Source organism: Rhopilema esculentum, chromosome 13, assembly GCF_057945365.1.
Source record: "Rhopilema esculentum isolate cy_ngs chromosome 13, ASM5794536v1, whole genome shotgun sequence".
NCBI classification, from domain to species: domain Eukaryota; kingdom Metazoa; phylum Cnidaria; class Scyphozoa; order Rhizostomeae; family Rhizostomatidae; genus Rhopilema; species Rhopilema esculentum.
This window is the reverse complement of record NC_142827.1, coordinates 7754087-7768306: the sequence shown is the minus strand read 5'-3', so window position 1 is coordinate 7768306 and position 14220 is coordinate 7754087. Positions and strand designations below refer to the sequence as shown.

The window sequence follows — 14220 nt, the reverse complement described above, 5'->3', positions numbered from 1 at the left end:
AAGTTATAGGGAGTTTACATATCTCCCTCTGCTCCATTCTGTTTCTGCGGAGGAGACTTTGCTTGAGTATATTTAACATACGGGAATGCGACTTTTTCGGTTGGTTAATGTCGTCCGCGTGTGTTTGTGGAAAGGAAAACGTTTAAGTGTTATAAGAGAAAAAAGTGGCGAAAATGGCGGTGTCAGCTGCACAGCTACTCGATGAACTTATGGGTAAAGATAGGAACAGAGCTCCTGGTGAGCCAAGCTCGAGGATGCATTGGTCAGACAGTGAGGTATGATGAACTAGGCCCATTCGGTATTGTGTTGGCGCCGACTCACTGTTGATTGCACCTTTGAAATAGTGTAGATGTAAGACAACTCAAGATATGGAATAGTTTATGACAATTTTATGGTTAAATTGGTAATGTTTTGCATTTGTTTTTAGTGTAAATAAGGCAAAAAATGCAACTTTCGTTGGGGATGCTCCTTTAAGGTGACGAAAGGAGTATACTAACATGCCTTGTGATGTATTTGTCGTCCGACCATTTTAGTGATGCGAGTCTCCTTACTGTAAATGCTAAGACCATTAAAAATCATTACTTTGCGCTACAGACAGGGCAGACTTCCTTCCACTGAGTTTTGGGCAAATGCTTGCCAAGGAAAAGATTTTCAACAAAAAAAAGCTTGCTAATAGTTCCATGGTACATAATGGCTGGAAGAGAAATCTAAGTTATATACGTGTTCTCTTTCATACCTTTGTATCTATATTAAAATGTTTGGTTTGCAAATATTTAGCTGCAAACCTGGATGTTTTGAAAAAGTGCAGCTTGCAGAGAATGGTGGGCCAGGGTGGAATCCATTACAAGCTCACGCCAGACATATGCCAATAAACAATAGTAAGACAATGGGAAGTTGTTAGTCTATGCCGGTTATCTCTGGCAAAATGTACATGGATTCCATACTGGATGGTGGGTGCACCCAAGATGTTGTCATGGTAATGTTGAGGGTGAATGGAAAAACTAGATTTTATTTGATTTTAAAAGAAAACCTATAGTTCTTGCACACCTGGCATTTTTGGTTGACTTTTGTGCATCAGCACATGAGGTGCAGGGCTATTGGTGCACCCAATATCTTGTCAAATTCGGCCAAACTCCGCAAAATGGAGTTGTAAATGGAGTCCTTAAATGCTTAAGTGCTCACTAGTCATGAAAAGCTCACAATATAACCCTGTGTTTTGTGTACCAAGTAGATTTTCAGGTTGTACATGTACCCTTTGAGGAATATTTAAAACATTGCCTCAAAATGATAATTAAATGCAACATTTGATTTTATTGATGCGATATTTTTTTCTTTATATTCTTTTAAGTTGGTAAACATACACTACTAGCTATATTAAAGCTAATTAAAACCAGCTAGATATATTAACAAAAAACCAAATTTAACAACGTAACAGTAATGAATGAATTACTGTAACAGTAAGAGTAAATGCATCAATGTACAGTAGGTTCCCTGTCATTTTATGTAGCCCACTTGTCCTATAAATGGTTTACAAATGCAGCATGAGTAAGAAATCTCTGACATAGTTTTGATACTTGCTTTAAAGATTTTTATATTGGAGCTTGAGGTTATTTCTAGGGAAATGAGCTCCATACTTTTTGACCTCTGAAGGATACAGTGTCTAATCGGTATGCTATAGTGTTTGGCTCATTTCTAGAGAAAGTGAGCCCCCTGAAGTTATAAGATGATTCAGTTATGCTAAAAATATCTTCCATGTAACTTGGGTTTTCTTGATGAATGGTTTTGAAAATTTCTGTTGCAAGTTGTTTTAGATTTCTTGTGTGGATGGTCACCTTGTTGTCTTTGAGGAGTAGTTGTTCAAAACTAGATGAAAAATTGTTATAGGCTATTCACACGCCCACACAAAAAAATTTGTGAGCGCTTTTTTCCATGCAAACCAATTTTCCAAGTGTTTGTACTACTTACCGCTAAATATCAGGGTGTTAGTAAATAAAGAGAAAGAGGTCTTACTTTTCTATGTGCTTATCACATGTTAGCAAACTATTGTATTATCTGCTAAAACTTGCAATGGAATAGGAAATGTATTTGTCCGAAAGGAATTTACATATATATATATAGTGTGATTAATGCAGGCCTGGCTGTTTGAGGCGAGCCATAGCTCATACTCGCCTCCACGCTCCCCTCGCAACCTGAGGTGAGCTATGAATTGCTCTCCTAAACAGTACACGAAGGGAGAATTGCTCCCCTAAAATTTCCATTCACTTGCCCTTTTCCTATTCAGAGAACCCTGAAAACGTGCAAGGGTTAATTGGTTTATTTTTGCGCCATGCTGTCAAATACGATCTCTTTACAAGTAATGACATATTAACTAGGCATTCCCAAAAAGCCTCATTTGACTGGCAAAACCTAAAAAAACTCTGCTATATTCCAAAAAAGTTGTGTTTCTCTTTTTTTGTCTCGTTTTAAGGAGTAGTAATACAAAATTTAAAGGTAGAAATACACACAAAAACTCCTCTTTAAGGTGAATAATGTTAAAAGAATTGGCAGGGTAATGTATTTTTGCCTTTGTAAGTACCAAAATATATAAAAATCAACAACAGTTCTGCAAGGGCTTAATAGCCCACGCAGCCAAACTGGCAAGAGCTTTTATAGCCTGCATTGTTTTTTCCCGGAGAGGCTTGGTCTTGAACTGGTCAACAAGATCAGACAAATGCCACTGTGGAATATGATTTTGAAGAAATAGCAATACACATGAAAATTGACACTGTCACACTATAGTTCACAGGACATGGCAACAAAAGTTAACATTCAATTCATTTTAGTTGTTTTAGCTAATAATTGTTATGCAGTCTTATGTTCAAATATTCAACAATTAAATTTTGAGTATTTATTAGTTTGATGAAAGACTAGAAGTATTCCATTGTCAGGACTGTACTTTGTTTCCAGAATGATCAAGTGTTCATTTACAGTCAAAAAGCAGAGGGTGGCGGAATTGTTCATAATGTCTAACTATTGATTTCTATTCACTCTTTTGCAACCATTGATTTCTTTCACAAGGTTTAGGCTTAACATAATATTAAATCTATTTTCAGGTTTGCAAATACTTTCTGTGTGGCTTTTGTCCTCATGAGCTGTTTACAAACACCAAAGCAGATCTTGGTATGTTTTATTGATAAATGTATATGCTTTTTTTTAAATTTCAGAATCAATAATGGCATCTGTAAGGATATCTTCAATACAAAATACAACTAGTTCGCTTAATCAGTTATTTGTATATACAAATTATATGAATAACCAGATCAAAGAAGTTATAAAAAGTTTGGTTAATTTCATTAAAGAATGGTAAAAAACTTGTTCAAACAATGCTTAAAAACTGTCCATAGAATCAATTCTTTATAGGCTGTCTCCTCTAGTGTTGAAACAAAGCTGTCTTGCCTGTGTTGGCTGTCTTGCCTGTGTTGGCTGTCTTGCCTGTCATCAAGTTATCTTTGAAAAATTATTTTTTCTGTACGCTCTCAATTTTATTTTGAATTATATGTGTATAAATATTTTTAAGGTTTGTCAGAAAATTTAGGAGTTGAACATTACCCTGTATTCAACATAGTGATTGAATTGAAAAAAGTGATTCAACTTTCAACTATATTATTCTGAAGTTTATATCTTTATTCAGTTATAAAAAACATACAACTTTGATCCAATTTTTTTAGGTGCTTGTCCAAAAGCGCATGATGAAGCTCTGAAAAAAGAGTAAGTGTAAAGTTATAAAATTTGTTTTATAAAAATAACTGTTACCTGGTCTCTTTCCTGATAGAAAAAGATGTACATGCTTCAATGTCCAAAGAAGATAATTCTAGTAGTACTGGATTCTTTCATCAAGCATCTGTCCTAAATTATTTCAATAGTTTCCCTTTTTGTCTTTGTTATCACAGAATTTCTGAACCAATTATTAAAGTCTTGTTTATCAGTTTAAGGAACCAATAGGATTATATATTCAGACTCTTTATCATCTTTTTGAAGTTCTAAGCCCTTCTTAACAACAATAATAGGAATCATTTTATTGGCCTCTCAATATAGAAATTTAAATGATGAAACTAAATATATTTGCATAAATATATTTACAGCCACTTTCTGAAAACTGCAACTAGTTTCTTTGCTAAAACATATCCTTCATTTTCCAAAATACAAATTTAATCTATTCAAGATACAGAATTCTTACATGCTTTGTAATTTCAGATATGAAAAGAGCAATAGAAGAGGTTTAATGGGTTATGAAGAGACGTTTCATAGATTTCTGCAAGGAATAATGGCAGATGTTGAAAGACGAATAAGACGAGGACATGAAAGGCTTGCCCTCAATGCTAAAAAAGAACAGGTACTTTTCGATAAAATTGAAATAATCTTTCTACAAGGCCACTAAATGTTTAAAAGGCATTTGGTACTGTTATTTTTCAAACAAATCCTGTAAATAGATTGAAGTTTTGATTAGTGGTTGTTTTGCATTCGACCGATTGCCATTTGCCACTTAAAAACAGAATAATTCGCATAACTTTCCATCACTCATGCACCATTTCTCTTCATTTGAGGTGGTGCAATACTTTTGATACCCTAGTGTATATGATTAAGGTTAACAAACTTAACCGTATATTCTTCCACTGCCTTTGAACTTGCATTCTACCTGCAGGCTTTAATCTAAGGGTTTTTCTTTATACAACCATAGCTTGGTAAAAATGAAATATGCTAATAAGACAGTAGATACTCAAGGCAGTAATAACATCTCAAAATATGATGTAAAATTCAGCACTACACAAAAAGGGCTTAAATTGCATCAAGGTGTGACATATTGAATGTCTAAGCAGTGAACTTGTAGTTATTTCATTGGCTGTAAATGCAATTCTATATTAACATCTTCTTTAGGAAAAAACCCTGTTAATAATCAATTTATTTAGGCACATTTTTAAACACTTGACTACATACAGGAATTTCAATTCAATTATTTATCAAAAGGCTAATTTTTATCTATTTCTTTTTAACTCTATTTATAACTATGTTCTGATATAGTTACATGCAAAATGCAAAATTCTGAAATGCAATGTTCTGAAATGCAAAATTCAATGAAATGCAAAATTCAATGAAATGCAATCTGCCGCAAGTTCATAGTTTTGCAGCATTCGGATATGCTTACTTGAAGTTTAAACAAGCTATATTTGAACATTTTTTAGCAAGAATTGAAAACAGCAAAAGGAGATGATGACCAGCTCTCTATGATAACTGACCATATCAATCAACTGCTAGGCGAGGTGAGTCACATAGTGCCAATCTGTGAGACCTTTAGACTTCAAAAAGGAACATACTCATTGCTAAATTGTCCAATCATACAAAATAGTGAGCACAAAATTCTGGTATTTCACATGGCACTGACTTTTTTACTCAGTTTTCTTAAACTTTAAAGGTAATGTGTCCAGCTAAAACAAGCAGCTCTGCGGGAATTTTCAGGAACATGTGATTTTTCATGTCATCGCCCCAGCCATTACCCTCATTCTGTTTATCTACCCCGCTGTGAGGTTAGCTTTTCATGTGAGCAGTTTTGCGTCGCAAGAATACTAACCAATCGCAAGCTGTTATTTAATGACTGGCTTGACAAGTTTGGCATAGGCAGTTCTTTTGTATGGACACATTAACTTTAACCAAAATGTAAAGAGATTAAGTATTGGAAAACTTTAATGAAGACTCTTGTTTACTGGTATGTAATTGAATGCTTATTGCAGTATAGGCAGAGTTGTGAATGCAAAAGGTAGAAATACTTTGTAAAATTAAGCCTAAGCCTAAGTACCAGATTCAAGCTTGAGTTATAGACATATATATGTCATGAAATGAAGTGTCTTTGAAACAAAGTCTTGTTTATCTACAAGTGCCTTAAAAAAGCTAGCATTATGTATGTTTTCCTTTCCTCTACTCTTGTATATTATAGCTTCAGTCTCCTAGTATTTGCACAGTAGGAGCTTTTTGTGTACTAAAACATAAAATATTTATACTGCTTTATTTTATTTAATTGTATAAAAATTAACTTGCAACCTCATAAGCACATTTATTTTAGATTGAAACTCTTGGATCAGAAGGCAAAGTTGAAGAGGCACAGGGAATCATGAAGCTAGTGGATCAACTGAAAGAAGAAAAGGAAACATTGATGCAGATGGTACTATCAAAATCATTTTAAACTGGTTTTTCTGGACATCAGCACTTCTCTATGCTGATTTTAATTGACAGTGAAATGCTCTGTCCATTTCAATGAAATAACCCCCCTTAGATGACATTGCCACATACCTCATCAAATGAGTTCTTGAGGCTACATTCCCTCATCATGGGATGCAACAAATAGCTACTGGTGCATCAGCGTAAATTGCTCTGTCCAACCAATTTAGAACCCTAAATCTTAACTATAACTTAATGGTCTCAAGTTGCAAATCAACTTAGATTTTTGGGCACTGAATGGACAAGAAAAATTCATTTTTTTCCAATCAGAGAGTTGATGCACCACTCCTATCTTGGATACCTAAGGTTTGAGAGCAGCAAAATATGACTTACTTTAAGAGCTGAGTCTATTAAAAATATAAAGAATCACCCAGTTTTTCCTGTTTGCCTAAAATAGATGGGATTAATCATCCAATCAAAATGTATGAAACAACCTGTTAGCAGTTAAATAAAAGTTTTGAACCTTGAGAAGAGCTTGACTCTACACAGCTTTGTTCCAAAGTAGAAAATATTCGTATCAACGTTGTTTCAAATCTATTCGAAAGTATATATCAAAATCTTTTCATTCTTTAAGAGCAAACTCAACCCATTATCATCCCAAGAGAAGCAAATGGAAGTCTGTGAGATCTGTGGTGCTTTTCTAATTGTTGGTGATGCACAGTCCAGAGTTGATGATCATTTACAAGGTAAACAACATGTTGGATATGCAAGAATCAAAGCAGCTGTTGAAGATATGAAGGTAAGTCTTAAGGCATCTTTTCTGTTGCTGAAACATCACAGCAAATATCGGAACCAGTCCCTACAGGTATTCTGTGCTTATATTTTTCAGTAATTCAACAAAAATATCCAAAACTTTCCTATCACTTATGTTTGTTGTTTAGCCCGTCTGTAGCAGTCAACTTCAGGTTTTGATTTACAACTTCTAGCAACTGCATGTCATCTATATATATATACTATGGATCTCTTCCTGCAGTCTAACAAAATGTCTCTCCCCTTTTCTTTGGAAGTATTGTAATAAATGATGTACATCCAAATTTGGCACAAATATGTTTTTTCTTGGACAATTATTCAGCATTGAGTAATAATGTATAAAATTTATTATTGTTGTATTTATACTTATTCATATTTATGTAGTCATTTTGCATTAAAAATGAAGATTAGTTTTAAACGCATTTTTATACTTATGTCAAATTTGAATTTTTCCCAAGCATACGGCAAAATCTTTTAATTTTTATTGTGCAATTCTACTGCATCAAAGTGTTTGCATAAAGGCGGGCACTTACGTTGCACAGCCTACTTTTTCTCCGTTAACAGATACGATTAGGAAGAACATTATTTTTGTATTTAAACCATGAATAATGTGATTGTTCTAGGAACAGAGGTTTCCCGCCAGTAATTTATTAGGTATCCACCATTATACATAAACTTTATTATTTAAACTGATAAAGATTTATCATAAAAATCTCGTAGCATCATAAAAATGATGTTACTAATAAGAACTTGTAAATTTTAATACATTACCATTTAAACAGAATTTTTTTAAATTAAACCGATTGAGAAATTCTATAAATCGATTGAGAAACTCTATAAAACCAGTCCGACAGAAAGGTGAGCGTTGATGCTTTGGTTGAGAGGTTGGGTTGAGGGCTTTCCTCGTGGAATCATGTCATTTCATTTTTCTACTTAATATTTCTACAGCATATATAACAAAGGTTGAGAACAGGAATGATTCATATTGTCGATGTTCGATTGAACAAGAGAAGAGTTAGCAATATGGCCTAGAGGTATTTTCAACGATATTTATGAAAGGAAACGAATGGATCATGAGTTTATTGGCTCCAGACAGTCTAATAACGTTGTATTTTCAATGCTTCAAGAATAAAAGCAGACACCAACTCTCTATTCAAGGAAATGTATGAGTTCGTTTTCTAAAACTGGTAATGGACAACTTTAGGGATTTCCCTCAAGAAAGTGCCTTATCAAAGTGCAAAATTATAAGTAATTTTAGGCCAAGTGTCCCAGCTGTCTCATGAAGACGCATCTCCATTACGACCCTCTTGAGAACGGTTCTGTTACTTGAAAGTAAAAAGAGAATTTGTCCATGTTTGTGGGAAATATCAAAATACAGTGAAAATTTATAAGTTCATGTGGAACTTCCTCTACTAGCTGTCATCAATCTGACTAATTTTGATAAGGCTTAAAAATGAATGAGTGTTTGCCAGTGTTTCCTTGAATAGAAGTTGTGTTCGCAGAATTCATATTTTTATTACATTAGATACATTATACATGCAAGTTTGCAGCATCTTGTCAAGAAAGCTGGTTGCAGATAAACGTTACCACTACCAAAACTTAGAGGTAACGGATTTCTAAACAGAAAATTTTTAGTAAGTCGGATTTTTTTACAGGAGGGCAAATGGCGGACGAAAATTCGAGAAGAAAAAGAAAAAAAGGAAAAGGGAGCAGAGGAAGGAGGTAAGGATTCAAAGGATGAAAAAGCCGAAGTTAGTAGTAGAAGCAGAGAGGGTTCCCGGCGTAAAGATAGGGAGCGGAGTAGGGATAGGAATCGTAGTAAAGAGAGGAAGGATCGCAATCGCAGCCGAGATCGTCGGCGAGACCGAGATAGAAGGAGAAGCAGGAGTAAGGATAGGCGAAGCCGAAGTCGGGAGCGTAGGAGCAGAAGTCGGGAACGTCGAAGCAGAAGTCGAGAACGAAGAAGCAAAAGTCGTGATAGATATAGGCGAAGGAGCTCTCGTGATAAAAAGCGCAGCAGAAGTAGAGAAAGACGAAGGAGTAGGAGTCGAGATAAGGAGCGAAGAAGAAGCCGCAGCAGAGAAAGAAGCAGAAGAAGTCGAAGTCGCAGCCGAGAAAGGAAAAAGAGGAGCAGGAGTCGTGATCGTCGTCGTAGCAGAAGCAGGTCTCAAAGCAGGAGTCGAAAACGGGAGAGTGCAGAATCCGAGCGTTCTGATGGCAGAAAAGAGAATAGCGAGGAAGGAAATGAAAAAAGCAAGAACTCAGCTGATGACGTCAGAAACGAAGCGAATGGAGACACGGAAGCCATGCAAGAACAAAGCGATGATTAAGGAGGTAAATAAACTTTATTTGAACTAAGATTTTTCCCCGGTTCTTTCGTAGAAAAGGAATGTTCAGGGAATTAACAGAACGGGTTGCAGAATGTAATGTTACTGATGGCGGTCTCTAGAACCCCAATTCCCATTTGTGATTTAACTTTTGTTGCTGCGTTGTCTGCAGTAGCCTTTACCCCCGTTTCTTTTCATACTTGAGAAGACTATAGCTCGTCCTAATTTCATCCAGATGGTACTTTTTTACAAAGGTACAGTGACATTCAGTTTTTGAATGTGGTTCCTAGACCAGCATTGGTTTCCTATGCCAGTCTGTCTCCGAGTTATTTGATAGAGTTTTGCCCCATTACTCTCTATTTTATGTCGTATCGTTGGTTATGCCTTTCAGAACTTTTTGCACTTACATGTTTGTTTTGAATGCTGTAAGATAGCTACTCTCAGATGCCCGGTGAATAACGGTGGGCTAATTGTTAATGTTTGTCATTTCTCGTCTTGGACTGAATACGTAAGGCTGAACTAAGAAATGGGGAATTGTTAATTGTCATATACTTTCTCCAGAGACTGAATCAGGGACGAAAGCTGGAACATAACTGCTAAAAATTCGTTCTTAATATGAAAGTCCCTCTCAGATGACATCGCGAAACAGAAAAGCTACACCCTCGTTTATCTGGCATCTGTGGGTTAATTGTTAAAAGTTGGAACCATAGGTTTGCTGGTGGAGTTCTGACAATACCTAAAGTCGTTTGTATCACATTGACTGGGCAGAAACTTCATGCTCGTTTCATTTCATAATGATTTGAAAATGTCTTACGAAAGAAACTTTAATGAATAAGTTACTGAATAAATGAAATAATCATAGTCCTATTTTGTTAAATCTTAACTAGTACTTTGATTTAAAGACAGAGAAGAAATTTTGCGAAGAGCAGATGAATTAAAGGACAAGCTGTGTGGACCTGAGATCGTCTTGAAAAGCCCTCGCGACGGCTTCTGAGATGCGCCTCCGATCCATAGATTTCATTGTTATTATTTAAGCCTGAAATTCCCCTTTGGTTGCTAAGATAAGCAAACGTTTCCACAATGTCAGTTTCCCGCCTTAAAATTAATTAGCCGATTAAGACCCAAGACTTGTCTGCTAGGATTTTTATGTCTTGCATTTTTCCAATGCTTTGTCCACTTAAAGTTACCATGCTTGGCTATTTCAAGACGATATTCATGTTGCAGTTTTTTCAAAGAATTTTTTGATGTTGTAGTGTCAACTTTTTTAGTTCACCCTGATTACAAACTGTAGTGTGTTTTACTGATAATAACGATTTCTTCGTAACGTGCACTTTATTGAAAAGAGTTCTAGGCGAAAGACAAATCGTCATTTTATCCTCTCGCTCTCTTGTCTTCACTGCTGTTCAGTATTTCTTGGGAGTTTTAGACACTTATGGACGATTTAGTCGCAGAAAGCAGCCTCGGGAAAGGTCACAAAAAGCTGTTGGGTATATCTGATAGTATGCTTCAGCAATAATTTAAAATGAATTCTGAAGAATTGATCACACGTGGGTATTATTAAGTATTAAGACTAGTACGAATGACTAGACTAGTATGTGCTAATTACAAGCTAGTACGAATATTTTATACTTTAGTTATTTGTTTTACGAAAAAGTGGGGGACATGGCCCTAATTTTTGGAAACCCTAGATGAAAAGAATGAAACAAGTCCACATTAGTGAATTTTGCCAAATCAAGCTGAATCTTGTTTAACTCAAATTGCTTCTTCAACCTTTGAAAATTCTGATATACAGTCTTGATTTTTAAACTTAAAGATACTGGCGTTTAGTCCCTGAGTGTGAATCAAGGGATTTTAATGGCAGAATAAATATATAATTTCTCCAAGGACTTTTTCCCTCTTTCACGGATTGTTTGAAGTTTCTGTTTCCTTCAATACTCAATTACTTCTTGAGAGTGATTTAGTTTTAATGTCTTTGATAAACTTTATTTTGATGTCTTTGATAAACTTCAGAATGATTTCAACATCTATGATTGCTAGCAGAAACTTATAACTGTTATTATTGTTTTCGAATGGTCGTAATATTTATGTCGACAGAGTTCGCTGTCTTTTGGAATCAGTGAGATAAATGATTTTCATTATTTCTCTAAAGTTTTATTTCTGCCAACGACTTATCAAATTGATGGGTTTTAACGAAATTTTGGAGTCAAGAGTATTTTCGCAACTTTATTATTTCTTTATTGCCCGTTTTGAGTTCTAAAGTTTCTTAATTGTTACTGTCTGTTCCAGAGGCGGATCCAGAGTGAGTTCCTTGGTGCACAGAACTCAGTCAGTTTTCCAACATACAGTTAAAAAAAGTGTTGCCTGAAACAATCAATATTTAAATGAAAAAATTGAAACCGAAAAATTCTAAAATCTTAATCTTAAAATTAAGATCTTAAAATTGCCCTTCTCTGTCGTGATTTGGAAACGACGCTGTGGAGGACAACAGCAGTCAATCCTGGAACTCGGAAATAAACGTTTTGTGCCTCGGAAGTGAATGAATTGAAACAATAAACTTTTTGTAGCAAGTATGAAACACCGCAATACGCCGAGAATAAACAACAATAAATACACGCAAATCAGTAAAGGCTAATATTTCGCCCCAGCATACGGGGCTCCATCAGAGCAAAAGTGAATAAACTTTTTGTTTGGAACACGGATGGAACTCGGTCAAAACAGCATCTGGAACTCGGAAATGATACCATATTTGTAAGAGAGCTGTAATTCGAAATGGCGACTGCAGATGTCTCATACTCACGACCATCGCAGCATTCTAGCAGATTATTAAGCGTTTGAGATAAAAACGTTTGAGATATTATTAATTTTCCAGGAGTGTTAACTACCTTTGCTTTAAATTGCAGTCTTTGATGGTACGGAAAACCTGTGCTCAGAACGGAACACCATATTTTGATGAATAGGCTGGTGTCTACGGAGGCAAAACAACAAATTGCGAGCAAAACAAAAGGGAAAAACTTTGCTGTGACATCCAAAACAAACAAAGGGTATTGAGAAAGGGAGTTGGTTGACAAATTTTTCACAGAGGCGCTGTTTTTTGTCGGAAAGAAATTTAGAATCTAGATTTAGTTAGTAAATTGTACCAACCCCCCCCCCCCCCTCCTCAAAGGTACCAAAATGCATAAATATGAATAATAATTTTGTCTTATGCACAATGATCAATGCATTATCTGAAAGTCCCTAGCCTTGGCCTGGAATTCAGTCAGGTTTTTTGCTGGATCCGCCTCTGTGTTCAGTCCAGCAAAAAGAGTGCAGTTCAATGAATGGTGGTAATAAAGTCACGCCCCCAAAATTACAGTATGGCCCCACTGATCTTGGCCCATCTTCGCAAATGAGGCTGCTACAGGGAGTTGAGGTTACTGAATCGTTGGCCTAATCTTATAACTTGCCAGCGTTTGTTTCACTAGTGAACCTTTGTAAGAAAGGAAAATGTTATTCTGTTTTTTTTGTATGTGAGAATACTTCAGCTGTCCTCCCAAAGCAGGTTGGCTCTGTTCTGGAGTTGTGCAGATTTTATGTTAACTAGCTCAAAAATTGAGATGGAGGTTTTTAGTTACTTCATGCCAAACGGCGTTTATTGGCGAAACCGAGATGTCAAGCAAGCCTTGTGTTACTTATCGGTAATATGTCTTGTTATGATTGGAATTTTCTTCTGCTTTTGGCCAAGCTCATCTGCTACAAGTAAAGAGCACGTTAAAGTGCGAATGGAATCGAGTGACCGTGGCAACAGTTTGGATAGGCCTGCTTGTGTCGCCCGAGATGTTGCCCACGAAGCAGGGATAGAAAACTGTGCTGACAACCACGGGGAGTTGTCGAAGCCGTTAGTTAGTCACAAGTGGATCGAGTTTAATATTGCAATCGTTTCTGATTTGGATGAAGACAAATCTAAAGTTCCTGGGAAAAAGAGCACCTGGAGAAGTTTCTTCAAAAAAGGTGTTTTGAGAAAACATTTTGATGGAAAATACTCTGTTGAATGGAAAATAGAGAATACTGTACTAACATCAAAAATTTCAGAAAAAGGAAGGGGGCTAGAGCTGTCAGAACTTGCCATGTTTCATGGAAAACTATATACTGTTGATGATCGCACTGGAATAGTGTACCAAATAAAGGATGGGAAAGTCATTCAATGGGTCATATTGCCTGATGGTGATGGCTCTGTTTCAAAAGGGTTCAAAGGAGAATGGATGACAGTTAAAGACAACACACTGTATGTCGGTGGTCTTGGGAAGGAATGGACAACGCCAACTGGAGAGCTTGTGAACTTTAACCCACAGTTTGTGAAAAGTATTGGACCATCTGGAGATGTTGTCCATCATAACTGGAGAAATGTTTATGAAAGAGTCAAAACTGAACTAGGTATTGTAAGTCCTGGCTATGTTATTCATGAAGCTGTTACGTGGAGTAGTGCCAAGCGACGATGGTTTTTCCTTCCAAGAAGAGCAAGTCATGAGAAGTATGATGACCAATCAGATGAACGTAGAGCTACAAATGTTTTGTTATCTTGCAATGAAAGCTTTGAGGATTTCACTCGGGTCAAAATAGGAGAAGTAATCCCAACACATGGCTTTTCATCATTTAAATTTGTTCCAGGAACCAATGACAATATAATTGTTGCTTTGAGGAGCGTAGAAGATGCAGGAAATATAAGCACATATATTATGGTTTTTAAAGTAGATGGGACAATTATTTTGGATGAAACATTCATAGACAATGATAAATTTGAGGGAATTGAGTTTTTATAGATTTCTTATTGAAGGAAAGCATGTGTCAAAAATTTATTTTTAAGTGATGTTTTTGGTGATATAAATCATTGCAAAACTTGGATAAGAATAGATTGAAA

The 14220-nt window shown here is 35.8% G+C and overlaps 2 protein-coding genes across 2 annotated transcripts; both read left to right on the top strand.

Annotated features, from left to right (window-relative positions):
* The first annotated feature begins 79 nt into the window (after positions 1 to 79).
* LOC135692127 (luc7-like protein 3) lies at positions 80 to 10700 on the top strand. The gene is made up of 9 exons (XM_065210167.2): positions 80 to 275; positions 3093 to 3159; positions 3708 to 3747; positions 4234 to 4372; positions 5220 to 5297; positions 6095 to 6193; positions 6824 to 6988; positions 8655 to 9333; positions 9888 to 10700. Exons 1-8 carry the CDS (start codon positions 174 to 176, stop codon positions 9327 to 9329), a joined length of 1365 nt encoding a protein of 454 aa, XP_065066239.2. The 5' UTR covers positions 80 to 173; the 3' UTR covers positions 9330 to 9333; positions 9888 to 10700.
* A 2018-nt stretch (positions 10701 to 12718) lies between these two features.
* Positions 12719 to 14220, top strand: LOC135692129 (soluble calcium-activated nucleotidase 1-like). Its single transcript, XM_065210169.2, has one exon. The coding sequence runs from the start codon at positions 12896 to 12898 to the stop codon at positions 14120 to 14122; it is 1227 nt and encodes a 408-aa protein (XP_065066241.2). The 5' UTR covers positions 12719 to 12895; the 3' UTR covers positions 14123 to 14220.

What these genes read in the sequence shown, in the direction of transcription:
- LOC135692129 (XM_065210169.2), top strand. Translation starts at nt 12,896, where the DNA reads ATGTTAACTAGCTCAAAAATTGAGATGGAGGTTTTTAGTTACTTCATG.
- LOC135692127 (XM_065210167.2), top strand. Translation starts at nt 174, where the DNA reads ATGGCGGTGTCAGCTGCACAGCTACTCGATGAACTTATGGGTAAAGAT. An exon ending in TGCATTGGTCAGACAGTGAG is followed by an intron (nt 276 to 3,092) that starts GTATGATGAACT and finishes ATCTATTTTCAG; the next exon opens with GTTTGCAAATACTTTCTGTG. An exon ending in TCAATGCTAAAAAAGAACAG is followed by an intron (nt 4,373 to 5,219) that starts GTACTTTTCGAT and finishes AACATTTTTTAG; the next exon opens with CAAGAATTGAAAACAGCAAA.